Source organism: Rhinoderma darwinii, chromosome 1, assembly GCF_050947455.1.
Source record: "Rhinoderma darwinii isolate aRhiDar2 chromosome 1, aRhiDar2.hap1, whole genome shotgun sequence".
Lineage (NCBI taxonomy): Eukaryota > Metazoa > Chordata > Amphibia > Anura > Rhinodermatidae > Rhinoderma > Rhinoderma darwinii.
Window position 1 is genome coordinate 641257617 of NC_134687.1, and position 25063 is coordinate 641282679.

At 46.6% G+C, this 25063-nt stretch overlaps 2 protein-coding genes across 3 annotated transcripts in view; one reads left to right on the forward strand and one right to left on the reverse strand.

The window, feature by feature from the left end:
• The window catches only part of LOC142657485 (uncharacterized), a 58926-nt gene extending 55259 nt beyond the window's left edge, over positions 1 to 3667 (reverse strand). For both annotated transcript variants that reach the window (XM_075832647.1, XM_075832557.1), the window contains exon 1: positions 3543 to 3667. The gene's annotated coding sequence lies outside the window, so the exon portion shown is untranslated. The remainder of the gene's footprint in view (positions 1 to 3542) is intronic.
• Positions 3668 to 3882: 215 nt separating this feature from the next.
• The window catches only part of LOC142662602 (uncharacterized), a 30698-nt gene continuing 9517 nt past the window's right edge, over positions 3883 to 25063 (forward strand). Inside the window, exons 1-6 of the mRNA XM_075840830.1 lie at positions 3883 to 4096; positions 5913 to 6067; positions 6544 to 6711; positions 6787 to 6910; positions 11207 to 11289; positions 11456 to 11570. Of these exons, the coding sequence (XP_075696945.1) occupies positions 5990 to 6067; positions 6544 to 6711; positions 6787 to 6910; positions 11207 to 11289; positions 11456 to 11570 (568 nt within the window). The 5' untranslated portion in view covers positions 3883 to 4096; positions 5913 to 5989. The remainder of the gene's footprint in view (positions 4097 to 5912; positions 6068 to 6543; positions 6712 to 6786; positions 6911 to 11206; positions 11290 to 11455; positions 11571 to 25063) is intronic.

A 25063-nucleotide genomic window follows, 5' to 3' on the forward strand; every position in this document is an offset into this window, starting at 1 on the left:
ACACACAGACCTCTGTAAAAAGTGTGACCTCTCCTCTGCCTTCTACATTACTCTGTGCTCCTCCCTCTAAACCTGTTCCCCCACTTCTACATTACTCTGTGCTTCTGCTTCTAAACCTGTCCTCTGTTTCTACATTACTCTGTGCTCCTCCTTCTAGACCTGTCCTCTGCTTCTACATTACTCTGTGCTCCTCCTTCTAGACCTGTCCTCTGCTTCTACATTACTCTGTGCTCCTCCTTCTAGACCTGTCCTCTGCTTCTACATTACTCTGTGCTCCTCCTAGACCTGTCCTCTGCTTCTACATTACTCTGTGCTCCTCCTTCTAGACCTGTCCTCTGCTTCTACATTACTCTGTGCTCCTCCTCCTAGACCTGTCCACCACTTTCGACACAGTCGACCACACCCTCCTGATATAAATTCTCTAGTCCCTTGACATTACAGACCCGGCCCTCTCCTGGATTTCCTCATACCTTACCAACCAATCAAATATTTAGTATCTCCCACTCACACACCACCATCTCCTCCTGCTCGTCCCACCCTCTCTCTGTTAGTGTCCCTCAAGGGTCTCAGTATCCTGGGACCCTTACTGTTCTCATCTAAACCTTTAGTCAAATTTACCTCTCTGGTCTTGATGTTAACTCCCTGCTATCTAGAGTATCTAACAGTTGTCTCTTCCCGCTTCCTAAAGATCAACATGGAGAAAACTGAATCATCTTTTTCCCATTTCACTCACCCCCTTACCAGAACTATCAGTCACAGGTAATGGCTCCACACTTTTCCCCGTCTCACAGGTCCGCTGCATTGGAATAACCCTTAATTTCAAACGGCACAGCCAAGCGCTTACCACTTCTTGCTGCCTCCACCTGAAAGACCCTCTTCGAAGTCAGTCTTTCCTCACCCTCGAACAGAAAAAAAATGCTAGTATATATGTCCTCTTCATCTACTGTCTAACTCTGAACTAATCCAACATCCTTCTCTGTGGCTTCCCATCTAACACTATTGCACCCCTCCTACCCATTTTCAACTCTGCTGCAAGGGTAAATCTACCTCTCGCCTCATTCCCCCTCTGCAGTCACTGGCCGACCATTACCTACTAAATTAATGTACAAACATTAAAAATTACATGCAAGGCTGTCAACATCCTGTCCCCTCCATAAATCTCTGCCCTAATCTACCGATACCTGCCCACACGTATTCTCCTGTCCACAACCTGTCCCCATTCATACATCACTGCCCCAATCTGCAGATATCTCTGTCCACTACCTGTCCCCTCCATAAATCTGTGCCCTAATTTCCCAATACCTCCCACAAAATATCCGATCCACAACTTGTCCCCCATCCACACATCTCTGCCCTAATCTCCCACAAAATATCCGGTCCAGAAACTGTCCCCTCCATACAGCTATGCCCTAATCTTCTGATACCTCCCCACACAATCTCCGGTCCTCACAAGACCTTCTTTGCTCTCCTTTTATCTGTTCCTCACATCATCTTCTAGAAGATTTCTCCCATGCATCCCTCATACTCTGGAACTCTTTAACGCAATACATCAGATCTCTCACACCATCCAAACCATCAATAGTAAACTGAGCCCCCCATTTTTAGAAAAGCTTACACCCTGAAAAAACCCAGCTGCCACTACTCCACCGTATGAACAGCTTCTACGCTCACCTACTCTTGTAGAGTCTACGCGGGCAGGGTCTCTCCTTCTCTTGTAGAAAGCAGTCTACGTGGGCATGGTCTCTCCTTCCCTTCAAGAGGAGAGGCCCTGCCCACGTAGACTGCACTCTACAAGAGTGCAGTCTATGCAGGCAGAGTCTATCTCGTCCTCTTGTAGAATGCAGTCTACGCGGGCAGGGTCTCTCTCCTTCTCTTGCAGAGTGTAGTCTACGCGGGCAGGGTCTCGCCTTCTCTTGTAGTGTGCAGTCTATGTGGGCAGGGTCTATCTCCTCTTGTAGAGTGCAGTCTATGCAGGCAGGGTCTATCTCCTTCTCTTGTAGAGTGCAGTCCACGTTGGCAGGGTCTCTCCTTCTCTTGTACAGGGTAGTCTAGGAGGGCAGGGTCTCTATCCTATTGTAGAGTGCAGTCTACGCGGGCAGGGTCTCTCCTTCTCTTGTAAAGTGTAGTCTACCTGGGCAGGGTCTCTCTCCTTCTGTACCAGTCGGTCATCCATTAATGTTTATTGTCTCTTCTTATGTACTTAACCCCTTGGACACGCAGTCAATTTTCATTTTTACTCGCTCCTTCCAAAAGCCATAACTTTTCTATTTTTCCGGTGACATAGCCCTATGAGAACATGTCTTTTGTGAGACGTGATGTAATTTTTAAAGGGGTTTTCCATTATCGGACAACTGATGACCTCCACTGGATAGGTCATCAGTATACGATCATTGGGTCCGACACCCGGACCCTGCACCGATCAACTGTTCCGGCTGACGGATGTTTTGAACGGTATGAAGTAGTTGGAGCCGGAAGCCAATGGCTGCAACCACTGCACTGTTCTGTAGAACTGCAGCTCTGCCTCTATTAACCTGAACAGTACCGCAGCTCGGCCGCCATTCAGTGACCGGAGACATCGGCTTTCAGCATAGATATCTGGTTTGAGCAGCTGATTGGTGCAGGGTCCAGGTGTCGGACCCCCACAGATCATATACTGATGACCTATCTGGTGAAGGTCATCAGTTGTCCGATCGTGGAAAACCCCTTTAAAGTCCCCTATAATTTACTGGGAAAGAGAAAAAAAAAACAACTGTGGAGTGGAACAGCGTAAAAAGCAGTGAATCCTGTTGTTTTTGGGGTTTCGTTTTTGCGGCGTTGACCATGCAGTAAAAATGACTTGTTACCGTTATTCTCCGGATCAATACGATCACGGCGACACAAAATTTATATATTTATCTTCTACAAGGAAAAAGCGATTTGTTCAAAAATATAAAATGGTTTTGCGTCGCCGCATTGTGTGAGACAGAACGCTTTAGATTTTCCGGTGATTGCGCGGTGTGAGGGGTTTTTGTGGCGCGAGCTGTTGGTGACATATTGGGTGCATATGACTTTTTATTCAATACTTTGGAGAAGCACGGCGACCAAAAACAGCGACGTTCACGTTGTGAATATTTTTTTTCTGTGGGTTAAATAACTTGATATTTTTATAGTTTGGACTTTTATGGATGTGATGATTACATTTACTTATTTTTTAATGCTTACATCATTATTTGTAAAAACAAAAAACTTATTACAATGGTAACCGGTCAGCATCGCACAATCTCGTTGGAGGACAGAGGAAGCCGAGGGGTTAAACGGCCAGGATTGCGTTGTATTCCAATCTTGGCGGTTGCTGGCGGCTGTCAGAAGCCGTGTACGGTGCAGGCTCCGCTCCTTCTAGTGTCACGGCGCACGTACAACATAATACTATAGATCTGATGTCACCAAGGGGTTAAACCCTCCTGTATTTCATATTTACAGCACTCAGAATAATAATAATTACAAACACTGTGCCAAACAAAAACGCACCAAAGACGGACAGAAATGACCTCTTATAACCTTACCTTACTACTGCATCATGGGAAATCTCCTGACTGATAACAGAGAGAACACTAAACAACAGCGGTGACCAGAAGTCATGTACACCCGACCAGCGCCGCTCTCTACCTCATACACGGAAACAGCTGAAGGACCTGTGTTGACGTCACCATTATGTGAGTGGGGCCGGAGAGGCGGAGCTTATTAGTGGAAAGGAGGCTTACCCCGCCCCCCTCACAGAGCTCCACCCACATATCACGAGATGATGATAATTTTACACAGCACAAAAGCCCCGCACCTCACGTCACGTGATCATCATCACAGGCATCCACCAAGTTTCTCCACTGATAAGCTCCGCCCCTCCTGCCCCGGTCACGTGGTGTTGTCGTCATCACAGGTCCTTCAGCTATTGCCGTGTATGAGGTGGAGAGCAGCGCTGGTTGGGTGTTCTCTCTGTTATCAGTCATCCCTGTACGAGTGTGTATACAGAGAGCTGTCAATCATTGAGTGACCCCGCCCACTGGACGCCTAACCCCAGACTGAGCAGGGATTTAACCCCTCCAGTGCCGGCCTCTATGGGGTAAGTGGTTATTTCTGGTCTTTGTAGTGGGCGGATGGTTTGTGGGATGAGTCGTGTTTTGTAATGACATAATATTCGCTACTTACAACTTATTCACTGACTTTTATACATTTCTTGTTAATGTCGTTCACCGTGCGGTTTAAGGGAATGTTCACACGTAGCGAATACGACCCACATCACGCAAGGAAATCACCCCGAATATTCACCCCAAATGGTGGACGTATAATCCCCCCGAATATCTACTACAGAAATACAACAAGGCCGATCCTCACCTCTCCGAGCGTTACCATAGCAACACGTCCCTGCTCTTCCGGCTGTGTCCAGGTGACCCCTATAATGACATGTGACCTCTCCAGCCTGTGATTGGCTGCAGGGGTCACATGACGCCTTCTTTTTTATATATGTGTAACCTGCAGCGTTGGATTCTGGGAACACGCGGTGGAGCCGCAGAGGATTCTGGGAACAATGGCGTTTGTTGCGGAACTTGACTTTCCCATTGAATTTAATGGGGAAATTCTGCAACAAATGCGCAGCGAATCCGCGGTATAAATCTGATATCCTGCGCGTCTATATTCCGCACCGCAGGTTAACCCCTTAACGACCAGGCCAGTTTTAGTTTTTCCCTCCGTCTTCTCAGATCTATAACTTTTTTTATGTTTCCATCAATGTCGCAGTGTAAGGACTCATGCACACGACCGTAAAAACTCTCTTTACTACGGGTCGTAATTACGAACCGTAATAACGGGCTCATAGACTTCTATTGGCCACGGGTACCTACCAGTTTTCTTACGGGAAGGTGCCCGTGCCGTTGAAAAAGATAGAACATGTTCTATTTTTTTATTTTACGGGCTGTGCTACTATACTTTATAATAGGAGCACGGCCCGGAAAAAGGATTATATTTTGTGGGACGAGTTGTAGTTTTTCAGGGCATCATATAAAGTATCACACAATGTCACTGCTACTGAAAAACGTCTTTGTGGGGTGAAATCGGGAAAATTTGTCATTCCTCCAATGTTTTTTTGTGTGGTAAAAACGTTCTGATAACTTTATTCTGCGGTCGATACGATTATGGTGACACCAAATTTCTATACTTTTTCATGATGTGCAACATTTACAAAGAAAAGACAAATTGTATTTGCATTTTGTGACCAAATTTTCAGAGCCAGAAGTTTTTTATTTTTCCGTGGATGGAGCCGAGTGAGGGCTTGTTTGTTGTTTGTGGGACGAGCTGTAGTTTTTTATCACTTTTTATTATTTCATTTTTTTTTATACAGCTTTTTCGTTTTTATTGTGCTTTTTTTTTTTTTGTACATGACTAAACACCACGTCTTATGAGGTGTCAGCAATGTCTCCCCAGTATCCGCCATGTGTCAGGTTGCCATGAGTTAGGTCTTCATTCTCTGGGGGGAAATGTCCTCATTTTACTCTTCTCACCTGAGAGATATGCCATACATGTCTGATCTATGGGGGACCCACCTCTATGTGGAGAATGGGGGTCCCCCGACCCGCCTGGTGAGGTGATGACTACATCCAGGTGGAGAATGAATGGAGAGGTGACCACACATGTGCACGACTCTCTCCATTCACTTCTATAGGAGTTCCAGAAACAGCCGAGCACGGCCAGAGGTGGAGCCGCATCTATCAGACATTTCTGGCATATCCTGGGGAGAAATGTCCGTGTTGGGAATACCCCTTTATTCCATGTGGTGACGGCTCTGAGAAGATGTTTCTCTCAATGATCAATAAGTGAGGTTCTGTATGTCACACATGATGTTGTCTCCTGTATGATCTCCATCTTCTCCTTTCTTCATAAAGACGTCTGCAGTACTAGATCCTCCAGTTTTCTCATCTTCTCCTCCACAACGTTCCTTCTCCTGAATGACCCACCAAGGATGGACAACGACAGGAATGAGATGAGCAGAAGAATATTAGACTTCACCTTGGAGATCATCTACCTGTTGAGCGGAGAGGTAAACTTTTCTACATTATAGAACAAGTCACACATAGGGAAGGGACAATACATAATAGGAAGTAATAGGAAGAATCCAGTGTCCTGTATAACAGCGTCCAGACCTTCCAAGTGACGTCAAGAAGCTGAAGATCAGCCACCAATATGGTCAGTTATGTGTCATGTCACCAATGCAGCAATAGTAATGTTGTAGAGCAATGAGAATGACCAGGATCCAGGAGGATCAGGATGACCTCTATATAGAAACATAGAAGATGACAGCAGGAGGAGAGCACATGGGCCTTTCTAGTCCCCCAATATTATTTCCTTTTTAGTTTTGGCCTCGTTCTATTTTCTCAATGTCTTTTCGTAGGTGAGGTCTCCAGTATTACAGATGTGGGGTCACTAGAGGTCTATACAGCGGGGTCACAATCTCCCTCTCTCTACTGAGGGGGGAATACTGTGTTCAGTTCTCTAAGTGTCTCTCTCCATACACAGGAGTACACAATAGTGAAGAAGACATCGGGTGACTGTACGACTCCCATCATCCATGAGTCAGGAGGATGGAGCAGTAGTCCCATCACAGAGCCTCCCCCTCACTCCCGGATACAGGAGAAGAAGATCCTAGAACTGATCTACAAGATGACTGAGCTGCTGACTGGAGAGGTGACACTGCTGGGAAATTCTACAGTAACAGCACTGGAGGTGTCTGGGTAATGACTGTGTCATTGTGTGTGTCAGGTTCCTATAAGGTGTCAGGATGTCGCTGTCTATTTCTCCATGGAGGAGTGGGAGTATCTAGAAGGACACAAGGATCTGTACGCGGATGTCATGATGGAGAACTACCGGCCGCGCACATCACATGGTGAGAAGAGACAGATATATATTGGCATTACTGTGGGCACAGGCTGGACTGGCGGTCATGTTGAAGTCTTAAAGGGGTTTTCCAGAAGTAAAAAATTACTTTTAATTAAACTAAACAATAAAAAACATTTAACTTTGTAATGTACTTACGTTTGATTAGCTGGCTGTATCGTCGTATCCCCTCTTCCGTCACGTGACCGCTTGTCCATGTAAAATTTGCACTTCCTGTGCATACCCGTCCATTCGCGCCTAACTTCCGGTTTGCGGTTTCCGGTTTTCAGTGTACGGGTACGTCATAACTGTACCACGTGTTTTCCCCATCTGCTTAGAGCATGCGTGGTTGTGTCTACCACGCATGCTCTGTTAAATGGTATGGCTGCGTCTTCAGCAGCAGTTTCATTGCGCATGCGCAAGTTTTAGTATGTGGTATCGGTGTGCACTGTGATGGCCGTGTCTACTGTAGCTCGCTCTCTCCTTCTCCTCCTCACAGTCCGAAGCGCATGTGAGGAGGAGGAGGAGGGTGTTTATTTGGTCACTGTAGGAGCGTAATCCCCAAGCCCGGGTTTGGGGATTCCGCTCCAGGAGAAGTCACAGACTTCACTGTGTCCATATATGGACACAGTGACTTCTGAAGCGGAATCACCGGCGAATTGGCCGGGGATTCCGCTCCAAGAGAAGTCACAGACTTCACTGTGTCCATATATGGACAGTGACGTCAGAGACTAATGAAGCGGAATCCCCGACGATGTGGCCGGGGATTCCGCTCCAAGAGAAGTCACAGACTTCACTGTGTCCATATATGGACAGTGACGTCAGGGACTAATGAAGCGGAATCCCTGCCGATGTGGCCGGGGATTCCGCTCCAGGAGAAGTCACTGACTTCACTGTGTCCATATATGGACAGTGATGTCAGTGACTTCTGAAGCGGAATCCCCGCCGATGTGGCCGGGGATTCCGCTCCAGGAGAAGTCACTGACTTCACTGTGTCCATATATGGACAGTGACGTCAGTGACTTCTGAAGCGGAATCCCCGCCGATGTGGCCGGGGATTCCGCTCCAGGAGAAGTACCTCACTTCACTGTTCATATATGGACAGTGAAGTGAGAGATTTCTCCAGAGCCGTCCCCTACAGGAAAGTAGGGGGGTGGCATTGCCTACAGGGGGGGCTATGTGGCATTACCTACAGGGGGGGCTATGTGGCATTACCTACAGGGGGGGCTATGTGGCATTACCTACAGGGGGGGCTATGTGGCATTACCTACAGGGGGGGCTATGTGGCATTACCTACAGGGGGGGCTATGTGGCATTACCTACAGGGGGGCTATGTGGCATTACCTACAGGGGGGGCTATGTGGCATTACTTACAGGGGGCTGTGTGGCATTACTTACAGGGGGCTGTGTGGCACTGCCTACAAGGGGGATGTGTGGCATTGCCTACAGAGGGGCTGTGTGGCATTACCTACAGGGGGGCTGTGTGGCATTACCTACAGGGGGGCTGTGTGGCATTACCTACAGGGGGGCTGTGTGGCATTACCTACAGGGGGGCTGTGTGGCATTACCTACAGCGGGGCTGTGTGGCATTACCTACAGCGGGGATGTGTGGCATTACCTACAGCGGGGATGTGTGGCATTACCTACAGCGGGGATGTGTGGCATTACCTACAGCGGGGCTGTGTGGCATTACCTACAGCGGGGATGTGTGGCATTACCTACAGCGGGGATGTGTGGCATTACCTACAGCGGGGATGTGTGGCATTACCTACAGCGGGGATGTGTGGCATTACCTACAGGGGGCTGTGGCAGTATCTATAGAAGGTAGTGTGTGGCATTATCTACAGGGGGCAGTGTGTGGCAGGAAATTGACAAATGAAATTCATCCGTTTTTAAAACGGACAAGGAAAAAAATGGGTACAAAACGGGTTAAAAGTGAAAGCATGGCCCGGAACGTGAACATACCCTGACATTTATCAGGCTGTGGAAGGGGCGGGTGAGGGAGACGGGTGCCTGTACTTAGATCAGGGATAGATGGAGACACAAAGGATAATGATGATTATTACTGTGTTAGGGCTTATTCAGACGAACGTGTAACACGTCCGTGCAACGCACGTGATTTTCACGCGCCTCACACGGACCTATATTACTCTATGGGGCCGTGCAGACTGTCAGTGAGTTTCATGCAGCGTGTGTCCGCTGCGTAAAACTCACGACATGTCCGATATTTGTGTTTTCGCGCATCACGCACCCATTGAAGTCAATGGGTGCGTGAAAATCAATCGCAGCACACGGAAGCACTTCCGTGGTACGCGCGTGATTCGCGCAACAGCAGTAAAAAGTATGAATGAAAACAGAAAAGCACCACGTGCTTTTCTGTTTACAAACATATAAACAGTGTCATAATGATGGCGGCTGCGCGAAAATCACACAGCCACACATCATACGCGGCTGACACACGGAGCTGTTATGTACCTTTTGCGCGCACAAAACGATGTGTTTTTTGCGCAAGCAAAAGGCACACGCTGGTGTAATCCGGCCTCAGACAGCGTGCAGGGAGGGAGGAGCGTCTGCCTGTAATCTGTAATTAGAGCAGGGAAGGACCATGTGACCATAGAGGGGCGTGGCAGTATGCAAATAGCTGAGGTGCTTTGGAGGAAGGGGGAGGATTCAACTGTCTCCTCAGATGCAGCCGGGGATCATGGGTATAGTGGGTTACAAGACAGGAAACAGCCAGTAAGGGATGTAAACAAACAGCAAGGGATGTAAACAAACAGAAAAAGCAGCAGTGACGATGGAAATCACACAGAAACTGGTTAGAAGTTTAATAGGGGGTATTAGGGAAGGCAAATCAAGGCTGGGGGACATTTTTTAGAATTTTTTTTTTTCCTGGACAACCCCTTTAATAGCGTCATGTGCAGTACATATACACGTGTGTACAATGACATGTAATGTAGGAGCTCCACAATTCTGGCTCCTTTTACATCACGTTAGATACCTACATTTCGTGCTGCCGGCTTCTCATAACTCTGCATTACAGGTCACATTACATTGTACAGCGCTGGCGGCCGTTAAGGATACGGGAGCCATGGAGACGAGCAGGACGCTCTGTCTCCTAACACAGAGTAATGAGCAGCCGGCAGAGCGGACTATGGGCAGTCAGTGCTGTAGTTAGAAGTAAACCTGATCATACAAGTCATTTAGAAAGACGAGACAAGTTATGGGTACTAGATTCTGGAGATGGGACGATGATCCAGGAATTTATTGCAATTTCCAGATTTGGAGTCGGGGAGGAGTTTTTCCCCTAATGAGACAATTGTCATCCACCTCATGGGGGGTTTTGTCTTCCTCTTGATCAACACGGTCGGATTATAGGTTGGTCTTGATGGACTTGTGTCTTTTTTCATCCTTAGTAACTGTAACACAGAATGTATGGAGCAAAATTTACCACTAATATAAAGTACAACGTGTTCCGGAAAAACAATCTCCCAATGACTTGGATAAGTAAAATCTTTTTTTTTTTATTATTTCATTGAATATTTGATTTTGTTTTTCTCATTTGACTTTAATGAAACATTTTTATTTCATATTTACGATACAGATGTCTCCTCTATGCACAGAAGCTGGATCATTTGCTATCCACCGAATTCATAAGTGAAGTGAACTGACGACTCGACTGAGAGCGGGTCCTGTGTGTCCATGTTCATCACCTTATATGTGATGGTAATTATTGTGATCCTGTGTGTTAGAGACACAGGACCCACTCTCAGCGGAGTCGTCAGGTCACTTCACTTATAGATTTGGCTGATCGCGAATGATCCAGCTTCTGTGCATAGAGGTGAGATAACATCTGTCGTGAAAACAAAAATAAAAACTAAAGAGTCAATCTAAAAAAAAATGTGATTAAGCACCTAAAGCCAATATATATACACATTAATAAAGAAAAAAAAATAAGGAAAATATTGCCTACAAAGGTGTACATAACCTTTAAGAGGATAATAAGCAGGCGAAGAGATGAAAATTTTTTGGTTGCAGGGAATTCTCAATATGGGGGCCTCTGTGTCCCACCATTTTCATGTGTATCCGCGACCACAGAACGCAGATACAGTGAAATACTATGGCAATATTCACTCTGGTAGGCCACAGTCTACTTTAGGCCTGCGGCTTACAAGGATCAGGAACATCGACACAGGTAGTGAGGACCTCAACATTGTAATTTCCGCTCTGATACGTAAACATAAAAGTGTAGGGAGAAGTGTAGACCGATATACAGTAGTCATGTATTCAGTCACTGTGTTTCCTACAGATGGATCCAGTAGGAGAAATCCACCAGAGAGATGTCCCAGTCCTCTGTATTCCCAGGACTGTCCAGAGGAAAAGAATCATCAGGTAGATGAAGCTGAGCCCTATACAAGATCTATATAGGGGGATGTGGATCATTTTCTTCCTGCGGTCATAGATGTGATCATAGATTTTTGTGGTTTCCTATGTAGATCTGTTAGATTCTTCGCACTCTCTTCTGTATTGTACTGAATTGTTACATATGTGAAATCAGGGGGAAGATCTGACTAACATTAAAGAGAAGGATGAAGCAGAAGAAGAGCGGGTGAGGGGTCATCAACCATGTAAGAGTGAAGTGGAGGAGGAATTTCCAGGAGCTGTTACCACAGGCAAGTAATAATGAATTTAGAAAGGGAATTGGGAGGTTTTCCACCTGCTGACAACTGATGACCTCTCCACCGGATAGGTTATCAGTATATCATCGGTGTGGGTCCGACACCTGTTAAGCCGCTCTGGTGGCCTGCGGGCACCGGATGTTATGGCACATAATGCCATGTACAGAGCCCAGAAGCAGTTGGCTCCGTACATAGCATAGCGCTCGTACTGCAACTCGGCCACTATTCCGTGGCGGAGTGCACGGAGGCACCGGATCAGCTGATCTTTGCGGGTGACCGGGTGTCGGACCCCCACAAATCATGTACTGATGACCTATCCAATGGATAGGTCATCAGTTGTCAGAAGGTGGAAAACCCCTTTAAGGTGAGGTTCCTCCTTAGTTCTACATTACAGTAACACTTCAGACAATGTGTTATACATAGTGCAGGACCTGAGAGAGCTGTGACTGCACATAGAAGTTCTCTACAAGGTGTTCTCTGAATCAGGTCATGCTCTAGTCTTGGCATCAAATTTTGGGTGGCAGCAGCTGCGATTAACATCTGCACTAATAGCCAGGATCTAAAAAAAAATCTTAGTTTACCCAGAGCATGTGTCATCAGAAAATGACCTATTGTCTAAAGTAAGTGTTTGTTAAGCATATTTTTTATGATTTTGTGGTGATGTATTTTTCATATTATTTTTTTATGTCATTATATTAAAAATGAATTCTAAAATCTTGCAGTTTTCCCTCTGGCCACTGAGTCTCATAATAGAGTGATCCTTCCTGTTCCGTAGAGATCCCTTCTCTGCAGACATTTCATTATCATTACAGGCAGGATTACACTGACAGGTAACACCTATATATAGATAACACAGGATCATCCCCCTCCCTGCACACTGACCTCTGCACAGGTCACAGAGCACGCCTAGAAATCCGTCCCGTAGAAGTCAATGGCTCAGCTCCAGACTATTATTTCATTCGACCCATGTGGCTTCTGTAAAGCATATCTCTAAATGCTGTTAACAGCAGCTCAGGCAAGATGGCTGCCCCCATAATCATAAACAGAAAATAGAATAAAAAATTCTACAATAAAAAATAAAACCGATTAGAAAAAAAGATTGTTTCACTATCTGATTTTCATTAATTATTTAAAAAATAAATAAATATAAATACCGTATTTTCCGGACTATAAGACACAGTTTTTAACAAGAATAAGTCTTGCTAAAAAGTCCCTGCATCTTATAGCCGGCAGTCAAGGGAACCGCAGCGCCGGGCTCCCTGACCAATCCTTACTTAACCTCTTCCCGACCCGTGATGTGCCGGCACATCATGGAGCGGGGAGGGGATAATGTATGGAGCGGGCTCACGCGCTGAGCCTGCTCCATACACTGTAGCTGTCCATTTCTGACACGCTGCTCTAACGGCGAGGAACAGCGATGGTGCTATTCCTGGCCGTTTAAGTAGTTAAATTCCGTGGTCAATAGCGACCGCAGCATTTATAGTGGTTTTCCCATGAAGGACATTTATGACATATCCACAGGATATACAGCAGAAAAAGAATGGCGACCGCACACTGCGACACTAATGCCACCTAAACCACTAAATATAAATACATATGCATTACTGCTAAATCTACTTATAATTCTTTTTCTGCTGTATATTTGCAGTCACAGGTGTTCCTGCACCTGCATACACATTTTATATCATTTAGTTGGAATGTGCTGTTCAAATTTTTGTGTTTATGATATTTACAGGATATGTCATAAATGTCAGATAGATGCAGGTCCCACCTCTGGGACCATCACCTATCTCTAGAACGGGGCTCCCTAGACCCCATTCTATATTACCTGGCTCTGCTGTCTTCCGGCCACTTCCTGGTTACGTGGTCGAGTTACAGCGGACTCGCTGACCTACGCAGTTTCCGTAACTTCCATAGAACTGAATAGTAGTTACGGAAACAGCGTAGCACGCTACGCTGCTTCTGTAACTGCCATTCACTACTATGGGAGTTACAGAAACAGCGTAGATCAGCGAGTTACGCTGTTTCCGTAACTTACCATGTATTGCAGTGCATTGTACCAGTGATCTAATGATCGCTTGTTCAGTTCCCCTAGGGAAACAAATAAAATGTGTGAAAAAAAAAAAAAGTTAGATAAATTTAAAAAAAAAAAAGACTAAAAAAAATTGGTATCGCTGCGTCTGAAACTATTACAATATAGTATTATTTGACTCACACGGTGAATGCCATAAAAAAATAAATATTGAAAACCCCAGAATCGTTGTCTTTTGGTCACCATAGCGCTAAAATGAATGAAATAAAAAGTGATAAAAAAATCGCATGTACCAAAAAAATGATGCTAATAAAAACTACAGCTCGTCCCGCAAAAGATAAACCCTCACACCGCTCAAATGATGGAAAAATATACGTTATGGCTCTCAGAATGTGGTGAAAATGAACAAATTATTTTTTTTAACCAATCGTTTCTGCTTTGTAAAAGAAGTATATATACCGATAAGATACCAACAGAAAAGGATACCAACACAGAGTAATAGTCAAAAGAGTGTAGAGCAATGTTGCTGAACTATATAACATCTACTGTGTTGAATCCTAGGTAATGACCAAGATGAACTTGGTGCATCGATCAACAATTGACATAAGATAAATCCAAGAAAATATGATCGACTGAAGCACATGAAGTTTATAGAACAATGTACAAAATTTTATTAGAATAAAAAACATGAAACAGTAAAAAACTGGAACAGGGAATGAGTCACTCAATAAAAAGACATCAAATCGGTCAGAGACCAGGTATGAATGTTACGTAAGTATATAAATAGTATACATATTATTGGAGCAGCAAAAGAAAATTGTATATAGTCTCATACACAGCTGTGTCTGATAGAGCCAAAGTAAATTTGTGAAAAACAAAAGAACATCCAATGACATCCAACGGATGTATACAATCCAGCACACCTATGTGAAGGTATATGATATAATTTACATATAGGCGTATGAGCGTAGTAATTATCTTAGTAGACATAAAGGGTTAACAAAAACCGCAACCCATGATGTGGATGCTGCAAGATAAACACTGGAATGTCAAATGTATAACGTGCATGGGCTCAAACAGACAGAGAGCAGACAGATGGAAATCAATTGCAGCTATCTAACAAGGAAACAATGTGAAACATACCGGTGGACATAGTGAAGATGTAGACCGAGATGTCTGTACCCGACACGCGTTTCGGCAAACTGCCTTCGTCCGGACGAAGGCAGTTTGCCGAAACGCGCGTCGGGTACAGACATCTCGGTCGTTTGCCGAAACGCGCGTCGGGTACAGACATCTCGGTCTACATCTTCACTATGTCCACCGGTATGTTTCACATTGTTTCCTTGTTAGATAGCTGGAATAATGATAGAGCTTTATAAAATATAACTTTTACTTCATATTGTTTAAAATAATGTGCAAAACATACACACAGGACAAATTTAAAGGCTAAAAATGTGCTCTCTTTTGTGAGAGAAAAACTGACATTCTGTACGTTTTGTGCAGAGTAAATGCAAAGCTCCAAAAATTACTGCATAAAGGAGGAGGTTTTTTCAAAGGTATATTTTGGGGTAATCCACCCCCCTACCCATTCTATAGTGTGTCCAAGTCCATCTTGATCCTGTAGCTGGGGACTGGGAAACCTCCTATTTTCCTTTTATATGTGTCCAGGCAGATAATGCTGTTCTCCCTGGACGTACAGAATGTCAGTTTTTCTCTCACAAAAGAGAGCACATTTTTAGCCTTTAAATTTGTCCTGTGTGTATGTTTTGCACATTATTTTAAACAATATGAAGTAAAAGTTATATTTTATAAAGCTCTATCATTATTCCAGTGATTCTTTACTAATTCTAAATAGAGTATTTATGCTATAAAAAACCTTTGGTGGAAGGAATAAAAATACCACCTGACATCTATCCTTGTTAGATAGCTGCAATTGATTTCCATCTGTCTGCTCTCTGTCTGTTTGAGCCCATGCACGTTATACATTTGACATTCCAGTGTTTATCTTGCAGCATCCACATCATGGGTTGCGGTTTTTGTTAACCCTTTATGTCTACTAAGATAATTACTACGCTCATACGCCTATATGTAAATTATATCATATACCTTCACATAGGTGTGCTGGATTGTATACATCCGTTGGATGTCATTGGATGTTCTTTTGTTTTTCACAAATTTACTTTGGCTCTATCAGACACAGCTGTGTATGAGACTATATACAATTTTCTTTTGCTGCTCCAATAATATGTATACTATTTATATACTTACGTAACATTCATACCTGGTCTCTGACCGATTTTGTAATGGCAGGGGGTAGGGAGACGGACAAGTGAGCCCTAATCTACCCGCCACTCTGTCCCTGCCTACTTGCAATGACCCGCCCTAGGCGACGGGGTACAACTGGGCGGCGGTCCCTGCGCTCAGTAAGTGCACGACAAACATACAAGGAACACAAGCAAGGAAAAGGGGCCGTTGCCCACGGCAACACCGTGAGCAACCAGAGTGGTGAACGAGCCGAGTCAAGCCAGGAGTGTGCGAGGTACAAAACGAAAAGCAGAAGAGTAGTCGGTAAGCCAGGGTCTGTATGGAGCAGGATCAAAAATAGCAGGAGCTGTAGCTGGGCCAGGAAACCACAAGGAAAGAAACACAAGCAATAACAAGCACCGAGGGGCAGGAAGTGCAGGCTTAAATAGACCGAGGGCGGGAGCTAGCTGAGTCTGGCCAGGTTACGATAGGCTCTCCCACTCCTAAGCCTGCCAGCCTGAATGGTGGAAGCAGGAGTCAGTCTCAGGGAAGTATTCTCAGGTGCTGACTGATTAGTTCTGGGAGTTAACCCCGAAGCTGTGCCTGGCAGATCCTTTACAGTACCCCCCCTTTTATGAGGGGCCACCGGACCCTTTCTAAGTGGACCTGGTTTACTGGGGAAACGCAGGTGGAACCTCCTGACCAATACCCCAGCGTGAACATCCCGGGCGGGTACCCAAGTCCTCTCCTCGGGCCCGTATCCTCTCCAATGGACCAGGTACTGGAGGGAGCCTTGGACCATCTTGCTGTCCACAATCCTGGCCACCTCGAATTCCACCCCCTCCGGGGTGAGGATGGGAACAGGAGGTCTCCTCGAGGGAGCCAAGGACGGGGAGCAGCGTTTGAGGAGGGAGGCATGAAACACGTCGTGTATCCGAAAAGACGGGGGTAACTCCAGCCGGAAGGAGACAGGATTGAGGACCTCAATGACCTTATACGGCCCAATAAACCGGGGAGCAAACTTCTTGGACGGAACCTTGAGACGCAAGTTCCTAGACGACAACCACACCAGATCCCCGACCATAAACAGGGGGTTAGCAGAACGTTTTTTATCAGCCTGAGTTTTTTGTACGCTCTGGGACACCTCTAGGTTTTTCTGAACCTGGGCCCAGACTGTGCACAGTTCCCGATGAACGACCTCTACCTCAGGATTGTTGGAACTACCAGGTGAAACGGAGGAGAACCGTGGATTAAACCCAAAATTACAAAAAAAAAGGAGAGACCCCTGACGAGTTACTGACCCGGTTATTAAGGGAAAATTCGGCGAGGGGAATGAAAGAGACCCAATCAAATTGACAGTCAGAGACAAAACACCTTAAGTATTGTTCTAGAGATTGATTAGTCCTCTCCGTTTGGCCATTGGTTTCAGGATGGAAGGCAGAGGAGAAGGACAGATCAATCCCCAACTTCATACAGAAGGCTCTCCAAAACAATGAAACAAATTGTACCCCTCTGTCCGAAACAATATTGACAGGGACCCCATGGAGACGCAGGATGTGTTTGACAAACAAGGTAGCCAACGTTTTGGCGTTGGGTAGTTTCTTGAGGGGCACAAAGTGGCACATCTTACTGAAGCGGTCCACCACCACCCACACCACCGACTTGCCTTGGGATGGAGGCAAATCGGTGATAAAATCCATGGAGATATGTGTCCAAGGTCTCTGGGGAATGGGCAACGAACGCAGTAAGCCCGCTGGTCGGGACCTGGGAGTCTTGGACCTAGCACAAACCTCACAAGCGGCGACGTAGGCCTTAACGTCTTTAGGCAACCCAGGCCACCAATAATTTCTGGTAATGAGGTGTTTGGTACCCAGGATGCCTGGATGGCCAGATAGTGCGGAGTCATGATTTTCCCTAAGTACCCTTAGCCGGAATTGCAGGGGAACAAACAGCTTGTTCTCAGGAAGGTTCCCGGGAGCTGCACCTTGATCAGCAGCAATATCAGAGACTAAATCAGAATCGATCGAGGAAATGATTATACCTGGAGGCAAAATACAAGCAGGATCTTCCTCCGAAGGAGGGCTGGCCATGAAGCTACGCGACAGTGCATCAGCCTTAATATTTTTAGACCCAGCCCTATAGGTAACCAAAAAATGGAATCTGGTAAAAAATAACGCCCATCGAGCTTGTCTCGGGTTTAGCCTCCGGGCAGATTCTAGGAAAACCAGATTCTTGTGGTCGGTAAGGACCGTTACCTGGTGCCTAGCCCCCTCCAGGAAGTGGCGCCACTCTTCAAATGCCCATTTAATGGCTAAGAGTTCGCGGTTGCCAATATCATAGTTACTTTCAGTTGGCGAAAACTTCCTGGAGAAGTAGGCACAGGGGCGGAGATGGGTGAGGGACCTGGTACCCTGGGACAAGACAGCCACCACTCCCACCTCAGATGCGTCAACTTCCACGATAAATGGCTCCATTTGGTTGGGCTAAACCAGCACCGGGGCCGAGACAAAGCACTTCTTAAGGACCTCAAAAGCCTGGACAGCCTCAGGAGGCCAGTGGAGGAGATCAGCACCTTTGCGAGTGAGGTCCGTAAGGGGCTTAGCGATGACCGAGAAGTTAGCAATAAATCTCCTGTAATAATTAGCGAACCCCAAAAAACACTGTAACGCCTTCAGGGAGGCAGGTTGGACCTATTCCGCCACAGCCTGAACCTTGGCGGGGTCCATGCGGAATTCGTGAGGATTTGACCCAAAAATGGAATCTCCTGTACCCCAAACACACATTTTTCGGTTTTGGCAAACAGTTTATTTTCCCGAAGGACCTGGAGCACCTTCCTGACATGCTCAATGTGGGAGGACCAGTCCTTGGAAAACACCAGTATGTCATCAAGGTACACTACCAGAAAAATCCCCAGGTAATTTCTCAAAATCTCATTTATGAAATTCTGGAAGACCGCAGGGGCATTACACAACCCAAAGGGCATGACGAGGTATTCGAAATGGCCTTCGGGCGTGTTAAACGCAGTCTTCCACTCATCCCCCTCTTTAATGCGAATAAGGTTATACGCCCCCCGTAGATCCAATTTAGAAAACCATTGGGCCCCCTGAACCTGATTAAAGAGATCAGGAATCAAAGGAAGGGGATACTGGTTCCTTACCGTGACCTTATTCAGGCTACGGTAGTCAATGCATGGCCTAAGACCACCATCCTTCTTCCCCACGAAGAAGAAGCCAGCACCTACTGGAGAAGAAGAGGGACGAATGTAACCCTTGGCCAGGGATTCCTGGATATACACTCTCATAGCTTCACGTTCGGGACAAGAAAGATTAAATATCCTACCCTTAGGAAGCTTAGCTCCTGGTACCAATTCGATAGCGCAATCGTATTCTCTATGAGGAGGTAACACTTCGGAGGCCTCCCTAGAGAAAACATCAGCGAAGTCCTGAACAAACTCGGGTAGCGTATTCGCCTCCTTAGGGGGAGAAATAGAATTAACAGAAAAACATGACGTACAACATTCATTACCCCATTTGGTTAGCTCCCCAGTATTCCAGTCAAACGTAGGATTATGCAACTGCAACCAGGGAAGACCTAGAACCAAATCGTACGATAATCCCTGCATCAACGGTACAGAGCATTGCTCCAAATGCATGGAGCCAACAAGGAGTTCAAAAACAGGGGTATGCTGTGTAAAATAACCATTAGCAAGAGGAGTGGAGTCGATACCCACTACCGGGACAGGTTTAGGCAAATCAATAAGAGGCATAGCAAGGGACATAGCAAATTCCACAGACATGATATTAGTAGAGGACCCTGAATCCACGAAGGCACTGCCGGTAGCAGACTTACCACCAAAAGAGACCTGAAAGGGAAGCAAGATCTTAGTACGTTTCATATTTACGGGAAATACCTGTGCGCCCAAGTGACCTCCCCGATGATCACTTAGACGCGGAAGTTCTCTGGCTGCAATCTTACGCTTAGGACAGTTGTTCACTTGATGCTTGTCGTCCCCACAGTAGAAGCAGAGACCATTCTTCCTGCGGAATTCTCTACGTTGTTGGGGGGACACGGAGGCCCCGAGTTGCATAGGTAACTCTGAATCTTTCGGGGAGGAACGAAGCAACGGAGCTTCGGGAGGCATCATGGGGGAGTCGGAGGAGAAAACACATAAACGTTCACGTTGTCATTCCCTGAGACGTCGGTCAAGTCGTATCGCTAAAGCCATAACCTGGTCTAGGGAGTCAGAAGAGGGATAGCTAACTAGCAGGTCTTTAAGGGCATTCGACAGACCCAACCTAAACTGGCACCTTAAGGCAGGGTCATTCCACCGAGAAGCTACGCACCACTTCCGAAAGTCAGAGCAATACTCCTCAACAGGTCTCTTACCCTGACTTAAGGTCACCAGCTGACTCTCGGCAAAGGCAGTCCTGTCAGTCTCGTCATAAATAAGTCCGAGAGCAGAAAAGAAACAATCAACGGAGGAAAGTTCAGGGGCGTCAGGAGCCAAGGAGAAGGCCCACTCTTGGGGCCCTTCCTGGAGCCGGGACATAATTATACCCACCCGCTGGCTCTCAGAACCTGAGGAATGAGGCTTTAAACTAAAGTAAAGCCTACAACTCTCCCGAAAGGAGAGAAAAGCCCTCCGGTCCCCTGAGAACCGGTCGGGCAACTTGAGGTGGGGTTCAAGAGGTGCGGTGAGGGGAACTACCAGGGTAGCATCAGGCTGGTTGACCCTCTGAGCCAGGGCCTGGACCTGTAGGGAGAGACCCTGCATTTGCTGAGCCAGGGTCTCACGGGGATCCATAGTGGTGTCAGGGACCAGGGGTAGACTAGGTATGGGCTTGTTATTATGTAATGGCAGGGGGTAGGGAGACGGACAAGTGAGCCCTAATCTACCCGCCACTCTGTCCCTGCCTACTTGCAACGACCCGCCCTAGGCGACGGGGTACAACTGGGCGGCGGTCCCTGCGCTCAGTAAGTGCACGACAAACACGACAAACATACAAGGAACACAAGCAAGGAAAAGGTGCCGTTGCCCACGGCAACACCGTGAGCATCCAGAGTGGTGAACGAGCCGAGTCAAGCCAGGAGTGTGCGAGGTACAAAACGAAAAGCAGAAGAGTAGTCGGTAAGCCAGGGTCTGTATGGAGCAGGATCAAAAATAGCAGGAGCTGTAGCTGGGCCAGGAAACCACAAGGAAAGAAACACAAGCAATAACAAGCACCGAGGGACAGGAAGTGCAGGCTTAAATAGACCGAGGGCGGGAGCTAGCTGAGTCTGGCCAGGTTACTATAGGCTCTCCCACTCCTAAGTCTGCCAGCCTGAATGGTGGAAGCAGGAGTCAGTCTCAGGGAAGTATTCTCAGGTGCTGACTGATTAGTTCTGGGAGTTAACCCCGAAGCTGTGCCTGGCAGATCCTTTACAGATTTGATGTATTTTTATTGAGTGACTCATTCCCTGTTCCAGTTTTTTACTGTTTCATGTTTTTTATTCTAATAAAATTTTGTACATTGTTCTATAAACTTCATGTGCTTCAGTCGATCATATTTTCTTGGATTTATCTTTTGTAAAAGAAGTAAAATATGATTATTTTTTTTCTCTATTTTCTGTTGTCTAAAACCTGGGATTGTCTTATAGTTTGGCCTTAATGACCGGGCATTCTTTTTAGTTTTTTTCATTGTCTCATTCCAAGAGTCCAAACTTTTTTTATTTTTGCCTCGTCATAGTCGTATGAGAGCTTGTTTTTTGCGTGACGAGTTTTATTTTTTGGTACAAATAATATATTGATCAACTTTTATTAACTTCTTTTTTTTTTGGGAGGGAATTGAAAAGAACACCTATTCCTACACTGTTTTTCTCGTTTAAATTTACGCAGTTCACTGTGCGGCGTAAGTGACCTATTACCGTTGTTTTATGGGTCGGTACGATTTCAGCGATACCACATATGTGTAGGTTTTTATGTTTTACTACATTTGCACAATAAAAACCCTTTTAAATAAAATTACTTGTTTTTTCATCTCCTCTTTCCACGGTCCATAACTTTTGTATTTTCCGCGATGTGGCCATATGGGGGCTTGTTATATGTGAGACAGGTGTAGTTTTCATTGGTGCTATTTTGGGGTACATGGGACTTATTGATTGACTTTTATTTGACTTTTTTGGGGGTTATGGAAATAAAAGCTATTTCTCCGTGGCTTTTGCATTCATTATGCTGTTTAAATAACGTGTAAACTTTATTGTTTGGGTCATTACGATCGCGTTGATACCATACATGTAATGGCAGGAAGGAGGTGAAGGGAAAGTGAGCCCTAATCTACCCACCGCCCTGTCCCTGCCTACTTGCAACGACCCGCCCTAGGCGACGGGGTACAACTGGGCGGCGGTCCCTACGCTGTCTAAGTGCACGGGAGAACAAACAGGGAACACGCAAGGGAAGGGGCAGTAGCCCACGGAACGCCGTGAGGAAACGGAGCGGTGAATGAGTAGTCAGGACCAGGATGAAGTGGAGTATACCAACGTGAGCACGGAGAAGGAAGCAAGCCAGGGGCAAAGCGAAGCAGGTTAAGCGGAACTGCAGCAAGGCAGAAGCACGGCAGAAGCAGGCTGGAGCAAGCAGCAGTGGGGCCAGGAATCCAGAAGAATTACAAGCACTGAGGAAGAGAACACGGCAGGTAATAAAGGACAGGGGGCGGAGCTAACTCCGACTGACCAGGCCGCGATAGGCTCTCCCACTCCTGAGCCTGCCACCCTGATTGGTGGGAGCCGGTGTCAGTCTAACAGGTCTGGCCTCAGGTGTGGATTGATTAATCCCAGGAGTATACCTAGACGTAGTACCTGGCAGATCCCTAACAGTACTCCCCCTTTCATGAGGGGCCACCGGACCCTTACTAAGAGGACCCGGTTTAGTAGGGAAGAGAAGTTGGAACCTCCTGATCAATACCCCAGCGTGAACATCACGGGCAGGTACCCAAGTCCTCTCCTCCGGCCCGTATCCTCTCCAATGGACCAGGTACTGGAGGGAGCCCTGGACCACCCTACTGTCCATAATCTTGGCCACCTCGAATTCCACCCCCTCAGGGGTGAGAACGGGAACAGGAGGTTTCCTCGAGGGGGAGCAGCGTTTAAGGAGGGAGGCGTGGAAGACGTCATGTATGCGAAAGGATGGGGGCAGCTCCAGACGGAAGGATACAGGGTTGAGGACTTCAATGATCTTATAAGGTCCAATAAATCGGGGAGCAAACTTCCTGGACGGGACCTTAAGGCGCAAGTTCCTGGACGACAACCAGACCAAATCCCCGACGACAAACCGGGGGTTAGCAGAACGTCTACTATCAGCCTGAATCTTTTGTGCGCTCTGGGACGCCTCTAGCTTCTTCTGAACCTGGGCCCAGACAGTGCACAGTTCCCGATGAACATCCTCTACCTCAGGATTATTGGAACAACCAGGGGAAACGGAGGAGAACCTTGGGTTAAACCCGAAATTACAGAAAAACGGGGAGACCCCTGACGAGTTACTGACCCGGTTATTCAGGGAAAATTCAGCAAGGGGAAGGAATGAGACCCAATCGAATTGACAGTCAGAGATGAAACACCTTAAATATTGTTCCAGGGATTGGTTAGTCCTTTCCGTTTGGCCATTAGTTTCGGGATGGAAGGCAGAGGAGAAGGACAGATCAATCTCCAACTTTTTACAAAAAGCTCTCCAAAATAAGGAAACAAATTGTACCCCTCTGTCAGAAACGATATTGACTGGGACCCCATGGAGACGCAGGATGTGTTTCACAAACAAAGAAGCTAACATCTTGGCGTTCGGTAGCTTCTTAAGGGGCACAAAGTGGCACATCTTGCTGAAGCGGTCTACTACCACCCACACCACCGACTTGCCCTGAGATGGGGGCAAATCGGTGATAAAATCCATGGAGATATGGGTCCAAGGTCTCTGGGGAATGGGCAAGGAACGTAGTAGGCCCGCAGGTCGGGACCTAGGGGTTTTGGACCTAGCGCAAACCTCACAAGCGGCAACGTAAGCCCTAACGTCTTTAGGCAACCCAGGCCACCAATAGTTTCTGGTAATGAGGTGTTTGGTGCCCAAGATGCCAGGATGACCAGATAGAGCGGAGTCATGGTTTTCCCTGAGTACCCTTAGCCGGTATTGCAGGGGAACAAACAGTTTGTCCCCAGGGACGTTCCCGGGAGCTGAACCCTGATCAGCCGCGATATCAGAAGCTAAATCAGAATCCGTGGCAGAAACGATTATACCAGGGGGTAAAATACAAGCAGGATCCTTCTCGGAAGGAGGATTGGCCATGAAACTACGTGACAGAGCATCAGCCTTAATATTCTTGGACCCAGCCCTATAGGTAACCAAGAAATTAAATCTGGTAAAGAATAGTGCCCACCGAGCTTGTCTAGGATTAAGCCTCCGGGCCGATTCTAGGAAAACCAGATTCTTGTGATCCGTAAGGACCGTTACCTGGTGTCTGGCCCCCTCCAGGAAGTGCCGCCACTCTTCAAAAGCCCATTTAATGGCTAGAAGTTCGCGGTTGCCAATATCATAGTTACTCTCCGTGGGCGAAAACTTCCTAGAGAAGTAAGCACAGGGGCGGAGATGGGTGAGGGAGCTGGTACCCTGGGACAAGACGGCCCCCACTCCCACCTCGGATGCGTCAACCTCCACAATAAATGGCTCCTCTTGGTTGGGCTGAATCAGCACGGGGGCCGAAATAAAGCACTTCTTGAGGGTCTCAAACGCCTGGACAGCCTCAGGGGGCCAATGGAGGACATCAGCACCCTTGCGAGTAAGGTCCGTAAGAGGCTTAGCGACGACCGAGAAGTTGGCAATAAATCTCCTGTAATAGTTGGCGAACCCTAAAAAACACTGTAACGCTTTAAGGGAGGCAGGTTGGACCCATTCCGCCACAGCCTGAACCTTGGCAGGGTCCATGCGGAATTCATGAGGAGTGAGGATTTGCCCTAAAATTGGTATCTCCTGTACCCCAAAGACACATTTTTCAGTCTTAGCAAACAGATTATTCTCCCGAAGGACCTGGAGCACCTTCCTGACATGCTCCATGTGGGAGGACCAGTCCTTGGAAAACACCAGTATGTCATCAAGGTACACAACAAGAAAATTACCCAGGTAATCTCTCAGGATTTCATTAATAAAATTCTGGAAGACAGCAGGGGCATTACACAACCCAAAGGGCATGAC